This window comes from Oryctolagus cuniculus, chromosome 5 (genome assembly GCF_051225735.1).
Source record: "Oryctolagus cuniculus isolate XC-2025 breed Fujian yellow rabbit chromosome 5, ASM5122573v1, whole genome shotgun sequence".
In the NCBI taxonomy this organism is placed as follows: domain Eukaryota; kingdom Metazoa; phylum Chordata; class Mammalia; order Lagomorpha; family Leporidae; genus Oryctolagus; species Oryctolagus cuniculus.
The window spans coordinates 138,676,885-138,695,389 of record NC_142871.1 but is presented as its reverse complement, the minus strand read 5'-3'; the positions used below and the strand labels follow the sequence as shown (position 1 = coordinate 138,695,389).

General features: G+C 49.4%; 1 protein-coding gene and 1 long non-coding RNA gene across 3 annotated transcripts; both read right to left on the bottom strand.

Moving 5' to 3' along the window:
• Positions 1-355: 355 nt before the first annotated feature.
• Positions 356-2,895, bottom strand: FKBPL (FKBP prolyl isomerase like). Of its 2 annotated transcripts, none has more exons than XM_089334238.1 (2): positions 1,803-2,895; positions 356-1,500 (listed from the first exon to the last, which is right to left on the bottom strand). In XM_089334238.1, exon 2 carries the CDS (start codon positions 1,425-1,427, stop codon positions 378-380), a length of 1,050 nt encoding a protein of 349 aa, XP_089190364.1. In that variant the 5' UTR covers positions 1,428-1,500; positions 1,803-2,895; the 3' UTR covers positions 356-377. The 2 variants fall into 2 exon arrangements, with proteins under 2 accessions (XP_089190364.1, XP_089190365.1); XM_089334239.1 differs by having other exon boundaries at positions 2,055-2,883.
• Positions 2,896-4,658: 1,763 nt separating this feature from the next.
• LOC149126730 (uncharacterized) lies at positions 4,659-6,423 on the bottom strand. Its single transcript, XR_016233470.1, has 4 exons — positions 5,888-6,423; positions 5,622-5,720; positions 5,369-5,438; positions 4,659-4,868 (listed from the first exon to the last, which is right to left on the bottom strand). It is a non-coding gene; the product is annotated as an uncharacterized LOC149126730 (long non-coding RNA).
• Between the last annotated feature and the right edge of the window lie 12,082 nt (positions 6,424-18,505).

The following is an 18,505-nucleotide window of genomic DNA, read 5'->3' as shown; positions in this document are numbered from 1 at the left end:
TACAGACAGAGCCAATGGGAGCAGGGCAGCGGGAACGGGCGCTGCGGCGTACCGGGCTGTAGAGTGAGCGCATGCGCCACACAGCACCCCCCCCCCCCCCCCGACAACGAGCCTGGGAGATGTAGTTCCCGGGATTTCAAAGACCACCACCTTCCCCACGCCGGTCGTAAATTTAGAAGTGTATTCGTCTTCCAGACGTCTTCGGAAAAGGATAAGCCCCCGCCCCGCCCCCCAAAAGCGGCCCCCTGAGATCAGCGCCACCTCCTCCAGGAGGGCAAAGCTGGGGGAGAGGGGCTGAAATCTCCCCTCCGCTCTGCCCACCACCACATCCTACAGCAAACACAATTCAACAGGCTCCTGTCTCTGTTCACTTTTAATCAGCCAAACATCTTGCGCAGACCCTGAGCCAGCCCTGCCTTCTGTTTCTTCTCCCGATTGGCCACCTTCTCCAACTCCTCGTGGGCCGCCCGGTTTTTAGGATCTACGGCCAGCACCTTCTTGAGGTCAGCAGATGCTTTTTCCAGGTTCCCGAGGGCAGCCTGGGCAACCCCCCTTCGGTATAAAGCCTTTAAGTGGCCAGGCTCCCGCTCCAGGACCCTGTTACAGCTCTGGACCGCCAGCTGGGGCTGCCCTAGCAGCAGCTGACACGCGGCCAGATTGGCGTGAAGAACAGTTCGTTCTGGGGGACCCGGAGGGGGGAGAGTCAGCAGCAGCCGAAGGGCCCGTCCGTAGCATCTGGCAGCCCCTTCAGGGTTTCCGGCTCGAAACAGTTCTGTGCCCCTTGCCCGTTCTTCCCTCGCCAAGGCCTCCTTCTCGCTGATCTGCAGCTGCCAGGAGTCCCGGCCCGGAGTGAAGGAGGCCAGCGTGAGTCCGGCAGGAGGCCCAGAGTGCCCAGGGAGCCGAAGCTCTGCTTCCTCGCCTTGACACATGGACTCCAAGCATTTCTCTACAAGCTCCCCCCAAGCTTCCTCCCTCCACGGCCCCATGCCGATAGTGAGCTCCGTCCAGCCCTCCGGAGGCCCTGACCCTAAAGGAAACCCGCAAGCCAGCACCCGGCAGCGGGAGCCCAGCTTGGGTTTGTCCAGGCCGCGGCCGCGGGTTATGATCTTCTTGACAAAGCTCCCATCGGGACAGCGCCAGAGGTCGGGAGCGCGCAGGGGCTCTGGCGCCTCGCTGGGTGATCCCCGAGACGTATCAGAGCCTCCTTCAGGCCCGGCGAGCTGTGTTGGGGTCCCGCGAGGATGCTCCAGACGCCGGCTGGCTGGATCTGGACTCAGTCCCAGCTGAAGGCTTTGAGTAGGAGGCTCTGGGGGCTGCAGCCTAATCTGAGTAGCCGAAGCAAGGTTCCCCCGGGAGTCCTGTTCCCACGGTTGCTGCGGTGGAGAAGCATCCTTCTCTCCCACTGGAAGGACCGGTGGCGTCTCCATTTGGCTGCCTGGGCCCTCCGACCCGGGCTGACCTGCTGGAGTCGAAAGGGATGCTGCAGGCTCAAGTCAGCACCTGAAAAGAAAACCAAAACAGTACTGACTGCGCGATCCGTGCCCATGATGCTTTTCCGGCTCCTCCCATCCTGCCACCGAGACCCTGGCCCTGAAAGTTCTCGATTGTTTCTGTTTGTTTTTGCTCCAAAATTCGGTCCTACTCGAGACCCCGTTTTCCCCAGACCTGGCTTAGAACTATAAATTCCACAATTCCTTGCGGCTCGGGGAGCCGCCCCTACTACGGACACCCGACTAGGTCAAAAAGCGCGTAGGCAGTTAGCGCGTGTAGCAAGGCGGCAAGAACGTGGCCATTTGAATCACCTCTCCTTCCGAAGCGCCCCTTCTTCCGAAGCTAAATGCTTCAATGAGTGCTGCGCTCCGAGTCTTGCCCAGGAGGACACGCTGCGGGGCAGAGGTGGGCACGGAGGCAGGTGGAGAGAGACTAACAAACCCTGCAGCCTGCGAGACCACGAAGGAGTCAAACTCCTGACAGCCAGTCGGGAGGAGGGAGGAGCTGCCTAGCACGCCTATTGGTAGTGACATCATTTCCTCCGCAACCGCGAAGCGCCAGACCTTAGCAACCGAGCTAGGCCGAAGCAACAGAACTCGACAGAATCAAACCGAGCCCGGCGCGGTCCTTTGAACCAGGCTACTCAATGTGGAGAAGCCCGGAATGGGAAATCAGGGTGGACCAGGATGAAGGGGAAAGGACGGGGTGGTGGTGGATGGCAGTGGCTGCGGACATTTTGGCGCTATCGGGCGCTCCTGTGGTATCACTCCTCTGTTCTGAGATCCCGGCGAGCTTTGCCCATTCAGTCCGGGCTGCTCCGGGACGAGTCTTCAGGCTTCTTCCTCTCCAGCCTGCTCGGTTCGCTCGCGGGGACCCCTTGAGGCTTCTCCCTACGCTTCCGCCGTTCAAGCCCCTCCATCGTTAAGCAGTCTCAGTGCTATCGAAACTTGAAAGTGCACGCGCATCCGCCGAGGAACTTGCTAAACTGCAGGTTCTGACTTAGGAAGTCTGAGCGGAGTCCGTGATTCTGCATTTCTACAGGCAGCCGGAAGACGCCTATTCCTTCACCCTGAGGCTGCTGGGTCCGGGAACCACCAGGCTTTGGATAGCAAGATGCTAGAAACTGCTCATCCTCTTTGTGCCCCAGCAGTTCGTCCTAATTTTCGCGAGCATAACTGGCATAACCCGTTCCACTGAGTGTAGCAGTGAAAAACTGGTCCTCCTTGTCCTCCTAATAGAAGGTGCAGGTCCTTTTGTGAATCAGACTTGCTTGCCCAGCTACCTGCACAGGCAGGGCCACCTTCTCTTCAGGGAAGCCAAATCGTATTCTTAGCACCTCACTTTCATTTCCTCTTCAGCTTGTTTAACACCGGCCGCGGCGCCGCGGAGTACAAGGACTGTGCTGGGACAGCCAGGAGGGGGAGCAGGTTGATCATTAGCCTGAGACTTGTGACAAACAGTTCTCTCAAAGAGGGCGTTGGTGCAGGGGTTAAAACACTGCTTGGGAGAACCACGTCCTGTGGCAGACTGAACTCCTATAATGTAAAGGCAGGACCCAGCCTCTGTCTCCCTTAGTCTGGGGTGTCCTTTCCTATCCTTTAGCAAAAGGATTCGAATTGAGAGAGTTGTATAGCTGTCCTTACAAGTTTCTAATCACTGGAGTCATTTATTTCTCCAATAGATAAACCTTGATGGCCAGTATTGTCTGGAGGGGTTTGTTTAGGGGAATTCTGGGTCCAGGCAGGGAAATCCCAGGTTTGGAGCAGAAAATGACTACTCCCCACCCCCACCCCCCAGACCAAACGAAAGCCACCTGGCCATCACACGTTCCCTAAAGGACAGGGCATTGCTGACAAAACAAACGAAGGTCACAGCATCATTGACCAACCAGGAATTTGTACATGAGCTGATCACTCACCTCTCAGCCCCAAGTCCTATCTGTAAGAACCTTGACCCCTAACTCCTAGGGGAGCCTGGGAATTAAGCAATAGCTGCCAGCTCCTTGCTCTACATTTTGCAATAAATACCTATTCCTTCACCCTGAGGTCAGCAGTCGAGTTGGGGGTGTTGCACGGCAACAAGAGTTCTTGGGTTCAAGTCTGGGTTCTGCTTTGATTCCAGCTTCCTGCTAATGAACACCCTGGGAGGCAGCCAGTGATGGCTCAAGTACCTGAGTCCCTGTTAACCCGCGTGGGAGACCAGGACTGAGTCCAGGCTTCTAGTTTTGCTCTGGTCCAGCCCTGACTGTTGCAGGCATTTGGAGATCGAAACAACATTGGTAGTTCCCTGTCTCTCTGCTGTTCAAATTACAATAAAAAATAAATAGAAATTCAAACAAACAAGGAAGCAACCAGTTCTCTCCCTGATTTGTGCTTGAGCCTCAGATCACCAGCCTGGACTTTTTCCTCACATTTTATTTCTGGATTCTGTGCCACAGTAACCTTGGTCGACTGCCACAGCTTCCTGCAATGACTAACTCACTCTCGGGGTCCCCAGGATCCTACTGAGAATGGACCTCTTCCACAAACCTCTTCCCTTTCCCATTCCAGGAACTTCAAGGAAGGAATGTCAGTCTAGAATGAGTCACAAATGGCTTGATCACACTCTCATCCATGGGGAAAGATTGCTTTACATACGTGTGTGTGTGTGTGTGTGTGTGTGTGTGTGTGTGAAATTGTTAGAAGAGTCGGGGGGGCTTCCATCTCCTTGGGCCATCTTCTGTTACTTCCCCAGACACATTAGCAGGGAGCTGGAGCGGAAGTGGAAGTGGAGCTGCCAGGTCTAGAACCTGTGCCCATATGGGATGCCAGCATCACAGGGGGAAGCTTAACTTGCTAAGCCCAAGATTGCTAATATGTATTATGTACACCTTAACTGAGAGGATCACTCAGCTGCTCTCAACGAAAGGAAATTGTACAATGTACAAATGTATCACTCTGTAATGTTCTGTTATTGCTTTGCATGTGTATGTTTCCGTTCCAGCATTCCAGTCGGCAGGGGTCTTATCTCTTTCTTTCGTGTTTTTGCCATTCACTCAGATATTTCTTGAGCACTTACAATGTGCCAGGCAGCCTGCTAAGAATTAAGGGTACATAGACAAATAATATATGTCCTCCTTGAACTTAGTCATCAGGAATAAAAATGTGGTTTTATTAAAGATATATTTATTTATTAGAAAGGCAGAGTTATAGAGAGGCAGAGAGAGAGAGAGGGAGAGAGAGAGGAAGAGAGAGAGAGGTCTTTCATCAGGTGGTTCACTCCCCGATGGCCACAGTGGCCAGAGCTGCACTGATCTGAAGCCAGCAGCCAGGAGCTTCTTCCAGGTCTCTTACACAGGTGCAGGGGCCCAAGCAATTGGGTCATCTTCTACTGCATTCCTAGGTCATAGCACAGAGCTGGGTCAGAAGTGGAGCTGCCCGGGACACAAACCAGTGCTCCTACAGGGTGCTGGCTCTGCAGGCAGCGGCTTTACCCACTGCACCATAGCGCCGGCCCCCAAGATGTGTTTTTTTTTTTTTTTAATGACCATCCATATGAACACACAGATTTTAAACTTTTAGAAGAAGACTTAGAGGGCCCCAGAGAAGACTACCAGGGGCCTGAGGATTCCCCCAGGTGTCAACTCAAGGAACATAGAAGTAAGAAGGGGTCAGGGTGTGAATGAAGACTCAGAAACGAGGAATAGTGCTTGAATGTTGACTGATGCGCCCTTTGCTCCCTGTCCAATTCCCTGTCCCTTGAGTCTTATTACACCAGAGCTCAGCTCTCTATGAATAGGAGAGAAACAGCTTGTGAGGTTTATACCCCTGGGCCTAGCGAGAGAGCACAGCATCTGCGGAAGACACAAAAAGAGGATGACAAGTGAAAAATTGCTTACCTTTTAGGCTAAAAGACTGGACTTGGAAGTGAGGAGGAAGAAATGTCTCTCTCCTCTTGGCCCTAAAAATCTGAGAAGGAAATGGTTTGCAGTCTTGAGGGGAAGATATGAAAAGGAATCTTCTTCTCCAAGTGACCGATCCACCCCCTTCCTTTCACTGCACGTGTCCTCTGCTAGCCCTCCCTGTGATCTTGTAGGGACTGATGGCAGCAACACCCCCAGGTCCGGTGTATGCAGCTGGGACATGACTTACCTTGTGCTGGAGACCTCTCCCCAGCCTCAGGTGAGAGGAGCTCACAGGACCCTTGGGAGAGTGGGGTTCTTGGAAAAGGTCAAAGAGCCATCTGGGAGCCTGGAAGGACAGGAAGGGGTGGTCTGATTCTGTTCTGTTACTGTGGAAGGTGAGCTGCATTCTGGCATAATCCTCCCTCCCTCCAGGCCCTTAGAAGGGGTGCTCTCTGCCTTTCTGAAGATCAGTCTGAGGGGGAACCCCCGTGTGACAAGTTTCTGGGGATTTACCTGCACATCAGCACATTTACATCTCACCTGAAGCCTTCCAAGATGGTTCAGAGGAACTAACCACCTCCTGCCACTCCCCATGCTCTTAAAAATCCAACCTGGGAGGCAGAGCCCTAGGAGAGATTCAGGAGCTGGTGCAAGCCGGTTTGCAAGCAGGTGGGTGTTCCTTCCTTCTTGCACACACAGAGCATATGATTCTTACACTCTGAATAATAACTATGATTTCTAAAAATTCTGTTTGTTTTTAAATTTTTTGTTTGAAAGGCAGAGAGGGGCTGGCACTGGGGCACAGCGAGTTAACGCCCTGGCCTGAAGTGCTGGCATCCCATATGGGCGCGGGTTCGAGACCCAGCTGCTCCACTTCCGATCCAGCTCTCTGCTGTGGCCTGGGAAAGCAGTGGAAGATGGCCCAGTCCTTGAGCCCCTGCACCTGCGTGGGAGACCCAGAGGAAGCTCCTGGCTCCTGGCTTCAAATCGGCGCAGCTCTGGCCATTGCAGCCAATTGAGGAGTGAACCATTGGATAGAAGACCTCTCTCTCTCTGCCTCTCCTCTCCCTGTGTAACTCTGACTTTCAAATAAAAATAAATAAATCTTAAAAAAAAAAAAAGAAAGAAAAGAAAGACAGAGAGACAGAAAGAAAACTGGAAGATAGAGATCTTCCATTCACTGGTTCACTTCCCAAATGCCTGCAACAGCCAAGGCTGGGGCAGGCCAAAGCCAGGACCCAAGTCCCTTCTGGGTCTCCCACGAAGATGGTAGGGACTCAAGTACTTGAGCTATCAACTGCTGCTTTGCGAGGGTCTGAATTAGCAGTTGCCTGGATTATAAGCGAAGCTGGGACTCAAATCAGGCATCCCAAGCAACATCTTAACGACTTGCCTTCTATTTTCTAATACTTAAGAGCAATTTTTTTTTTTTTTTGACAGGCAGAGTGGACAGTGAGAGAGAGAGACAGAGAGAAAGGTTTTCCTTTTTTCCATTGGTTCACTCCCCAATGGCTGTTGTGGCCGGTGCACTGCGCTGATCTGAAGCCAAGAGCCATGTGCTTCTTCTGGTCTTCCATGAAGGTGCAGGGCCATTGCACTCCTGGGCCACAGCAGAGAGCTGGACTGGAAGAGGAGCAACCAGGACAGAATCCGGCTCCCTGACAGGGATTAGAACCCAGCGCCACAGGCGGAGGATTAGCCTATTGAGCCTTGAGCCACAGCACCGGCCATGGAGCAATTTTTAAATAAATGTTTGAAAGGTGAAGAAAGAGAGGAAGTGGCTCATATCTGCCAGTTCACTCCTCAAATGCTCAGGTCTGGGTCAGACTGAAGCCTGGAGCTGGGAACTCTATTCAGATTTCCCATGAGGGTGCAGGAACCCAATTACTTGAGCCATCACTGTTGCCTCCCAGGGTTTGCATTGAGAAGAAGCTAGAGTTAAAAGCCAGAGCCAGGACTCAAACCCAGGCACCCTGCCATAGGACATGGTCATTTTTTCCCCCCACAAGATGTATTTATTTGAAAGGCAGAGTGACAGGGTTGGGGTAGGGGGAGTAGAGCTGGGAGACAGAGAGAAAGGGATCTTCCATCCACTTTCTGGGCCAGGTTGAAACCAGGAACCCAGGTGCACATGGTTGGCAGGGGCCCAAGGACCTGGGCCATATTTTGCTGCCTTCCTAGGCACATTAGCAGAGAACTGAATCAGAAGAGGAGCAGCCAGGATTTGAACTGGAGCTCTGATTTGGGATGCTGGCATTCAACCTGCTGCACCACAAAGCTGGCCCCTATGTGGGCAACTTGACTGGCCTTACCTCATAGGCTAAATGCCTGCCCTTCATTCTTTTCTTATTTGTTCAATGATCCTTACTGATGTCAAAAGCCCGAAAAAGGAAAAATCCTGATTTAGACTCTGGTTTAGACTAGTTGGGATGAGAACTGACCTCGAACCCTAGGGTATAGAAATGTGAAAGTCCTCGGTGACCCTGACATGTGGTTGAGGTACACTGGTAGGGCTGAAAGCATGACTGAGGGCAATGCAAGACACAACAGTAAGTGAGAAAGTGGGAGCAGTGAGAAGTCTTGCTGTAAAGTAAAGAGAGAAGTGGAGCAGCAGCAGAGAGAGCTGGGTCAAAGGAGTTTTTAAATTTAAAAATACCTGTGAATACACTTGTGCCTGTGTTTGCAGGTCAGGGTGTGGTATATTTACCCATATCAGCTATTTGAGACCATAAGAAGGCAATTTTGACCTACAGATAACTCCTTACCGAGTACTTAGAATCCATAAGTGAGATAAGGAGACGAATGCTAAGGGCCCCAGCGGTGGTCCGATAAGGGAAAGAGCAGCCACATTAGCAAACGCTGCAGATGCAAGGATGAAATGTTAACGAGTGATCTGCTGCTGTCTCAGAGGGATGCAGAGAGCTGAGCGTTGAAAAACGGCTGTAACTTGACATGCAGAGATTGCAGGGGTTTATAGCAGGCTGTTCTGGAAAAACCTGGTGTGCAAGAACTAGTCACCTGGGGTTGGCGCTGTGGTGGGGTGGGTAGAGCCGCCTCCTAGAGTGCTGGCATCCCATATGGGTGCCAGTTCTAGTCCCGGCTGCTCCACTTCTGATCCAGCTCTCTGCTATGGCCTGGGAAAGCAGCAGAAGATGGCCCAAGTGCTTGGGCCCCTGTACCTGCATGGGAGACCTGGAAGAAGCTCCTGGCTCCTGGCTTCAAATCGGCACAGCTCCGCCTGTTGCAGCCAACTGAGGAGTGAACCAGCGGATGGAAGACCCCCCTCCTCTGTGTAATTCTGACTTTCAAATAAATAAATAAATCTTAAAAAAAAAAAAACTAGTCACCAAATGTGGGAGGGACCAAGAGACCCCTTCTCTGTCAGCCGTGAGAGGTTGAATCCCTGCACCCCCAGCCAGGAGTGAGGGGTTTATGTGTTAAGCTGTATAAAGCTCTCAGCTAACCTAAGTGTACCTGGATTTTCTCAAGAAACATTATCATTCCAGGCATTAGACAGGGGACACCACAGGAGCCAGTCTGGCAAGGCAGGCCGGGCTTTATTTATCCCATGAGGTTTGGGATGACTGTCAGGGTTGCCTAAAGGGCAAGGTGGTTACACCCAAGATGGCTCCAGTCATGTCAAGCTGCTCCCTGTACCAGTGGAGGAAGCAACGCAAGGCAGGCGAGATGAGACAAGGGAGGCCACTCTACACCCAGGATTATGCACCCCCAGCTTGTCAATCTCAACTGTCCCAGGCTATTCCGATCTCAGTTCATGCTGTCCTGTCCCCAGGCACTGATCCCGTTGGAAGTTTTTATACTCTCACATCCGCCTGCATTGCACACTTGCCATATGGACCATATGCTGCACTTAGTATCTGCCATTTGTCGTCAGCATGACAGACAACAATTCTAGCTTTCCAAAGGCTAAATAAATTTCTCCTTCTGTTTAGTTTTGGTGGTTTCTGTGGTTTTTAATTCTGCTGTGATTTGTGTCAAAACTGTTCCTCCCTCCTCTCCTCCCAAAACATGTTGCTGGGCTTCCTTATAGGCAGGGCTCTCAGGCAGGAGGGGGACAGTGAAAGGCCAACGCTTCCGCAGCGAAGTGTTTTGTGATCAGAGCTACCCTTCACCAAGCAGTGGCCATGGACCTGACCACGGGGCCAGGCACTGGACTAAGTGTCTCATTTGTATTATTTCATTTCAATTATCATTCCATTCAGTCACTCAGCGAGTCTATTTTTTTTCCTTTAAAGATTTATTTGTTTGAAAGAACAATAGAGAGCAGGAGAGACAGAGAAAAAGATTTTCCATCTTGTTGGCTCACTCCTCAAATGACTGCAACAGCTGGGGCTGGCCCAGGCTGAATCCAGGAGCCTAAAACTCCATCCGGGTCTCCCACGCGGATGTCAGGGGCCCAAGCGACTCAGTCATATTCTGGGAGCTGGACTGGAAGTGGAGTAGCTGGGACTCACACTGGATCTCTGATATGAGATGCCAGTGTCACAGGTGCTGGTTTAACCCACTACGCCACACCATCAGCTCCTGTCCTAGGTTTCAATGACCCAAAGCATCTCTAGGCATTACCAAATGTTTCTGGGCGTGGGGTTGGAGGATCACCCACGTTTTAAAAAAAATGTATTTATTTATTTGAAGCTCAGAGTTATACAAAGAAAGGAGAGGAAAAGAGAGAGGGGCCTTCCATCCACTGGTTCAATCCCCAGATGGCCGCTATGGCCGGAGCTGTGCCGATCCCAAGCCAGGAGCCAGGAGCTTCTTCTGGGTCTCCCACGGAGGTGCGGGGGCCCAAGGACTTGGGCCATAGCAGAGAGCTGGATCAGAAGTGGAGCAGCTGGAACTTGAACTGGTGCCCATATGAGATGCCAACATTGCAGGTGGTGGCTTTACCCACTACACCACAGTGCCAGCCCCAAGGATCACCCACTCTTGAAAAACACTGGTCAAGATGTGGCCCTGAGGTGGGCATTTGGTGCAGTTGTAAAGACCCTTTTGGGGACACTTGCATCCTATATTGGACAACTGGGTTTGAGTCGCAGCTCTGCTCCTGGTTCCAGCTTCCTAATACCATGCATCTTGGAAGGCAGCAGGTGATGGCTTCGTGTTTGGGTCCTTGTCACCCATGTAGGAGGGGTAGGTTGAGTTCCTGGCTCCTGGCTTCACCTGGCTGTTGTGGGCACTTGGGAAATGAAGCAATGGGTGGAAGATCTCTGTCTGTCTGTCTCTCTGCTTTAGAGAGAGAGAGAGAGAGAGAGAGAGAGAGAGAGAGAGAGAGAGAGAGAGAGAAAGGAAGGCATGTGGTTACTCAGGAGACATTTGGCAAGAAAATGCACAGGTCAGCACCCCCTTCCCACCAGACACAACAATTCTCCAGCCCATAATGTCAACAGTCCGAAAACGGACAAATCCTGGCTTAGACTCTAGTTGGGATGAGAACTGACCTCGAACCCTAGGGTATAGAAATGTGAAAGTCCTCGGTGACCCTGACATGTGGTTGAGGTACACTGGTAGGGCTGAAAGCATGACTGAGAGCAATGCAAGACACAACAGTAAGTGAGAAAGTGGGAGCAGTGAGAAGTCTTGCTGTAAAGTAAAGAGAGAAGTGGAGCAGCAGCAGAGAGAGCTGGGTCAAAGGAGTTTTTAAATTTAAAAATACCTGTGAATACACTTGTGCCTGTGTTTGCAGGTCAGGGTGTGGTGTATTTACCCATATCAGCTATTTGAGATCATAAGAAGGCAATTTTGACCTAAAGACAAATAATTCAGATAAAGGGATGGTATTCATTAGTTTCTCAGTGTCTTCAGTCATTGAGGTATAGTTACTATGTATAACTTAGATAAAGGTAAATTAAATAATCGTTTCTAAAAGTAAACTTAAGTACTCTTAGCATCTTAAATTCCATGAAAAGGGGCTAGCATTGTGGCATGCCACATAAAACAGCCTCCTGCAGTGCTGGCATCCCATGTGGGCGCCAGTTCTAGTCCCGGCTGCTCCACTTCCCATCCAGCTCTCTGCTATGGCCTAGGAAAGCAGTAAAGATGGCCCAAGTCCTTGGTTCCCTGGACCCGTGTGGGAGACCTGGAAGAAACTCCTGGCTCCTGGCTTTGGATCAGCATAGCTTTGGCCATTGCAGTCATCTGGGGAGTGAACCATCAGATGGAAGACTTCTTTCTCTCTCTCACTCTCTGCCTCTCTGTAACTCTGCCTTTCAAATAAATAAATAAATAAATAAATCTTTAAAAAAAACTATGAAAAAACCATTTGGGTTTTTTAACAAATATGTTTTCATAAATTATCCGTATATGAAAAGTAATTCAGAACTCCTTAAAAGTAGCTAAGAACATGAAATTTGACATGTTCTTTTATTTATAAAATGTTGTCCTAATTTGGAGACCTTTAAAGGATTATTTCAATGTAAGCCAAGAAAATCAGCAGATGGAAAATAGGTCACAAGCATGAACATATGTTCTTGGTAAGGAAGGGTAAGAAGGAAAGAGGTCTTTTTGAATAAATAAAGGACAAGATTTGTAAGAATTACTTTGTCCTAATGATTAGTTTACTCTAAACTGGAAAGGAAAAGACAGAACAAAATACTTAAAGGTTTTAGTAAGTTGCAGCAGATGAGTTATGAAAGAAAGAGTTATAAGCTAGCAATCTATTTTTCTTTGATTGACACAGAATTAGAAATTGATCCTCTGTTAAAGCAATAAGGTTTTAAAAATACATATATGTTAGTAAATATTTGGAAACAGTCTTAAATGTCTCATTTTGAAATCTGTTTAGAAACTGCAGCATCTCCTTATAATAGTTTTGTTTAATTGATGACTCTGTCAGTTTTCTAGCCAGCTTCAGTAAGCTCTCTTCTCTTCCCTACTTCTGACTTTGTTAAAATTGTCCCAAGTTATGGAATGATTCCATTTGCTAACACTTATATTTAAGGTTTCATTTCTGATTTTTCAAATGACCGGAGATACAGATTTTGTGTTCTGTTGAAGTAATTTATTGTCCCTATTAAGTTCTGATTGTTTATGAACAATTGAGTTATAGCTTGTTTATGTACTTATGCTAAAGTATTTGAGTGATCACTTTATAATAATGATAAAAATCTGATCTATATTATGTCATGATGCTAAGGGAACTTATTTCAACAAGCTATTTTAGCAGGGAGCTGGATCGGAGGTGGAGCAGCTGGGACTTTAACTGGCACCTACATAAACTTGAACTCAGCACCACTGGCTGAGGCTTTAACCAGCTGAGCCACAGCACCGCCCTCCCAACCAGGTAAGGTAAGCCTTCTTGGTATCTTTAACAGGCATGCAAAAAATCCGAGTTCTAAATTCTTTGGACTTTGATATTTCCAGTTGGAAATGTCAAAGGATACATTTCTCATCTCATAGAGACAACAACTAATTAGACTATTTGGATTATATTAAAGGTACTGTCAAGATGTGAAGTGCCACTAAATTTGAATTTATGATAATGTAAAGTGCTACTGATACATACGTCCAAAAGTTACAAAAGGAGGGTCGGCTCTGTGGTGCAGCGGGTTAACACCCTGGCCTGAAGCATGGGCATGGGTTTGAGACCCAGCTGCTCCACTTCCAATCCAGCTCTTTGCTTTGGCCTGGGAAAGTAGTAGGAGATGGCCCAAGTGCTTGGGCCCTGCACCCACGTGGGAGACCTATAAGAAGCTCCTGGCTCCTGGATTTGGATTGGTGCAGCTCCAGCATTGTGGCTAACTGGGGAGTGAACCATCAGATGGAAGACTGCTCTCTCTCTCTCTGCCTCTCCTGTCTCTGTGTAACTCTTTCTTTTTTTTTTTTTAATATATATATATATTTATTTTTTATTTTTTTGACAGGCAGAGTGGACAGTGAGAGTGAGAGACAGAGAGAAAGGTCTTCCTTTGCCGGTGGTTCACCCTCCAATGGCCACCGCGGCTGGCGTGCTGCGGCCGGCACACCGCGCTGATCCGATGGCAGGAGCCAGGTACTTCTCCTGGTCTCCCATGGGGTGCAGGGCCCAAGCACTTGGGCCATCCTCCACTGCACTCCCTGGCCACAGCAGAGAGCTGGCCTGGAAGAGGGGCAACTGGGACAGAATCCGGCACTCCGACCGGGACTAGAACCCGGTATGCCGGCGCCACAAGGTGGAGGATTAGCCTAGTGAGCCGCGGCACCGGCCAACTCTGACTTTCAAAATAAAGAAATAAATCTTTCAAAAAAAAAGTTTCAAAAGTCTAATGATCTTATTGTGTTATCAGGCATAATAGTTATCTTAATTAAAAAGGCCCAAAGGCCTAAAAGGGATAAATGTTTATAAAATCCTACAGGTGCTTTCTAAAATATTGTGTGGAGGAAGCAAGCGCCTGTTCTTGTTGGTTAATGAGTTTTATGAGTTTTAACCATGGCTATTTAAAGTCTTTCATCATCCACAGCTTTGTAGTTCCTAAAAACACTTTCAATCAGGTTTATAAAAAAGACTAACAGGCAGGCACTGCAGCTCACTAGGCTAATCCTCTGCCTGCAGGACCGGGTTCTAGTCCTGGTTGGGGCGCTGGTTCTGTCCCAGTTGCTCCTCTTCCAGTCCAGCTCTCTGCTGTGGCCCAAGAAGGTAGTGGAGGATGGCCCAAGTGCTTGGGCCCTGCACCTGCATGGGAGACCAGGAGGAAGCACCTGGCTCCTGGCTTCTGGCTTCTGGCTTCGGATCAGCTCAGCGTGCTGGCTGTAGCAGCCATTTTGGTGGTGAACCAATGGAAGGAAGACCTTTCTCTCTTTCTCTCTCACTAACTCTGCCTGTCAAAAAAAAAAAAAAAAAAAAAAAGACTCTAACAAATATTCTTAAATGCAGGTTTTCTGACAACTTTAAAATCAATGGACTAGATAAGAGGTTTCAAAACCTTGAAATAAAAAATTGTGAAAACAACAAAACATGTGAATTATTTCATACATGCAAAATTACATATGAATACATACGCGTGTGCTTCAAAGGATGATTTTTTTTTATTTTTATTTTTTTTTATTTTTTGACAGGCAGAGTGGACAGTGAGAGAGAGAGACAGAGAGAAAGGTCTTCCTTTGCCGTTGGTTCACCCTCCAATGGCCGCCGCGGCCGGCGCGCTGCGGCCAGCGCACCGCGCTGATCCGATGGCAGGAGCCAGGAGCCAGGTGCTTTTCCTGGTCTCCCATGGGGTGCAGGGCCCAAGCACCTGGGCCATCCTCCACTGCACTCCCGGGCCACAGCAGAGGGCTGGCCTGGAAGAGGGGCAACCGGGACAGAATCCGGCGCCCCAACCGGGACTAGAACCCGGTGTGCCGGCGCCGCTAGGCGGAGGATTAGCCTAGTGAGCCGCGGCGCCGGCTCAAAGGATGATTTAATAAACACTGTGCAGCTTAAAAAGTGAAAACTGGGGCAGCTGTTTGGCACAGTGTTTAAGACACCCCTTGAAACACCCACATACCATATCAGAGTGCCCAGGTTTGAATCCCAGCTCTGCTTCTCATTCAACTTCCTGCTAATGCACACCCTAGAAGACAGCAGAGGATGACGCCAAGTATTTGGGTCCCTGGCACCCACATTGGATACTCAGTTGAAACTCTGGGCTCCTGGTTTGGCCTGGCCCTGCCTGGATATTGTGGGCATCTGGGGAGTGAACTAGCAGGTGGACAATCTGTATCTACATGTCTATCTCTGTCTCTTTCTCTGCCTTTCAAATAAATAAAAATAAATATATTATTTAAAAAGTAAAAAGCTTCTCACTATTGTTGAAGCCTCTGTATGTCTCTCTCCAATCAGAATTCCCTTTCTGGGGCCAGCACTGTGGCACAGCAGGTTAACGCCCTGACCTATATGGGCGCCGGTTTGAGACCCGGCTGATCCACTTCTGATCCAGCTCTCTGCTATGGCCTGGGAAAGCAGTGGAAGATGGCCAAGTTCTTGGGCCCCTGCACCTGTGTGGGAGACACAGAAGAAGCTCCTGGCTCCTGGCTTTAGATTGGCATAGCTCCGGCTGTTGTGGCCATCTGGGGAGTGAACCAGCAGATGGAAGACTCTCTCTCTCTCTCTCTGCCTCTCCTTCTCTCTCTGTGACACTCTAACTTTCAAATAAATAAATAAATTTTTAAAAATTCCCTTTCTGGCAAGGGATAAACACTTCTCTGAATGTTGTACTTTTACTACACAGGTAAATAGCAAATGCTTTTCTTCTTTCTTTTCAAAGACAAAATACATTATTACACTGTATTTGTGTGCTGATGAGAGGTTTCAGTGAGGAAGGAGAAACCAATTGTGTCTCTTCCACATAATCAGAAAGTTTCAGATTTACACCCCTGAGCAGGTGAGAAGGAACCAGATCCCAAAGTACAAAGGAGGTAGAGGCTGGAGGCAGGTCACCCCTTTGCATGTAGGCTGGTGGATTTGTGCTGAGACCACAGGCAAGTTCTCTTCTGAAAGTTTCTACTCTATTGCTAAAATGGGAAGAAGGACTCTCATCTTGTAAAGCTGTGGTCTCGTCTGGGGACCGTGAACTGGTTAGGGAAATGTGGGCTGCCAGGCCACATCAAGGGCCCACAGGAAGCGAGACCTGTCACTATGACTATGCATTTTCCCCCAGACAAGCCCTGCTACTGGGTGCAAGAATGGATCACACAGAGTAGGTTTAACCATGGGTAAAACGTATTGGAAGGAGAGGGCCCAAGACTATGGGGTGAGGACCGAGAAGCAAGTGCAGTGTTGAAACATCAGAACCTAAACCTGGTCACGAGGAAAGTGAGAAAAACTGAAGGATCCAACAACAGCGAGAAGTGAGAGAATCAAAGATGGGAGGTCCAGGTGGGGGTGAAGAACTTTTAAAGTGGGGAGGCTGGGGGCGGGGTGACATGAAAAGACTGGGGGGTGGACCCTGCAGGGGTGGCAGTCACGGGTGGTAACCAAGTTGAGAGTATGACACAGGGAGAGAGAGAGTGGCTGGGAAGCAGGGAGAAAGAGATGATTGGGGGCCAGGAAAGGCAGGCATTGAGCGGGGTACTGCGTGTTCAGTGTGGATATTGAAGGCATCAAAAATCATGGAATGACAGAGTGGAAGTGAAAGGCAGTGGCCCAGAATTGATCACGGGGAACCAGAGCAGCCAGGTAGATGTTAAAGGTGACCAGAGCATCTTCTGTTGGATGGAGGCCCTACACCAGAGGGGTAAGAGCCACTGTGGGTGCAGAAGCCAATGGCGCCTCTGCAGAGGGAGTTCGGTGAGGATAAGGAATCATTTCTCCCTCTGCCAAATTCCTTTCAATTGAGTTCAAAGATTTTTATCTGATATGGAGATAAGCCAGATTTGACCCCTGCCTCAAACAGCTCACAGGGTAATATGCATGCATCGATCAAGAGGGGGGATGCAGATAAAGGGAACAAAGGAGATGCTGTTCTCCTGAAGATGTGTGCCCTGGTTGAAGCCCCTTTCAATCTCCCCTCTCGCCCTGGGAAGTCCTCTAAGCCTATGCTTTCTACCCTTGGTTGCCCTTTGGAATCACCTTGGGATGTGTGAGTCCCACCCCGAGAGATTCCAATTTAATTGGCCTAGGATGTGATCTGGGCTTTGGGACTTTTAAATGTTCCCCCAGACAATTCTAATTCAAAGCCAGGAATGAGAACCATTGCTCCAAGGAGTGCCTGGGTCTCTGTTTTAGAAACCCACTGCTCTGATCCAACCCAGAGGACAGAGCGAGCCCTTCCTGCTGAAGCAAGGGGTGAATTAATGAGGGCTTTGAAAGCTAGGTAAAATTCAATCAGTCAGAGAGGCAGATGTGAAGGGTGAGGGAGGACATGGTGGGAAAAGCCTGGAGGTGGTTGAAAGCCTAAAAGTGGCCTGAAACTCATGACAGACTGCAAACCATCTGGTTTCTAATATGAGGAGACTGGGGAAGCAGGGCTAATATTTGTCACAGCTGAAACCTGGGGATGAGACTAAGGAATAATTCAGTTGTGTTAGAAATAAGGTTGAAGAGAGAACGCTGGATAATTTCAAGCTATGGAAGAGATTGAAGGCCAGATTGAAATCTTGTAAACAGCAGAGTAAGCCATACGGAATGTTGAATGTTTTAGGGAGGGTGATCTGACAGCAGTGTTGTGGGAGACTTGGAGAAGGAAGAGGGTGGACGCTCTTGGGGAGGCTGTTGCCATAACCCTAGATGAGGTCTTTTTCTGGCAAGGGCTGAGGAAAACTTACAGATTGAAAGACCATGTGCTTGTAGGAATGAGCTGGCTTGATAGGGCACTGGCAGTCAGACAGGAGTAAGATGGAGGTGGCATCAAACTCTCAGGTTGGAAAGGGTGCCTGGGACAATGGGGATAAGGAGAAGCAGACACAGATCTTCAGGGGGCGTTTTATCCATTTGGGTGGAACAGGCTGAGTTTAGAGGATCAGCAGCATGGTCCACGTGGCTGTGTTCCGCAGGCACTGGATGGATGTCTGAATGCAAATCATAGGCTGGGGAAGCAGTGGGTTAGGGATGATGGCTGAGTTCAAGTGGACGACATTTGCAAGAGAAAGACTCAGAGAAGGGAACTGTCCAGAGTCCAGAGATAGATACTCAGGGAAACAAAGTAAAAGGGGATAGCAGAGGAGGGAGATAAGTGGTGTGTTTGTATGGGGGCAGAGGAGAAGATATGTCTCTGAACCTAGCAGGTGAGGATTCCAGGGTTAAGAGAGAGTATTATGAAAATGCCACTGGTCTTGGCTCTGGGTAACCTCTGGTCATCGGGTGCATTTGAGAGTGCTTTTCAGGAGAGTGAAATCATATTTTAAAAGTCAAGGGGCCAGTGCTGTGGTGCAGTGGGTTAACTAACGCCTTGGCCTGAAGTGCCAGCATCTCATACGGGCACCGGTTCCAGACCTGGCTGCTCCACTTCCAATCCAGATCTCTGCTATAGCCTGAGAATGCAGTAGAAGATGGTCCAAGTCCTTTGGCCTTTGCACCCACGTGGGAAACCCAGAGGAAGCTCCTGGCTCCTGGCTTCAGATCGGCACAGCTCCAGCCATTGCAGCTAATTGGAGAGTGAACCAGTGGATGAAAGACTCTCTCTCTCACCGCCCACCCCCCCGTGTAACTATGACTTTCAA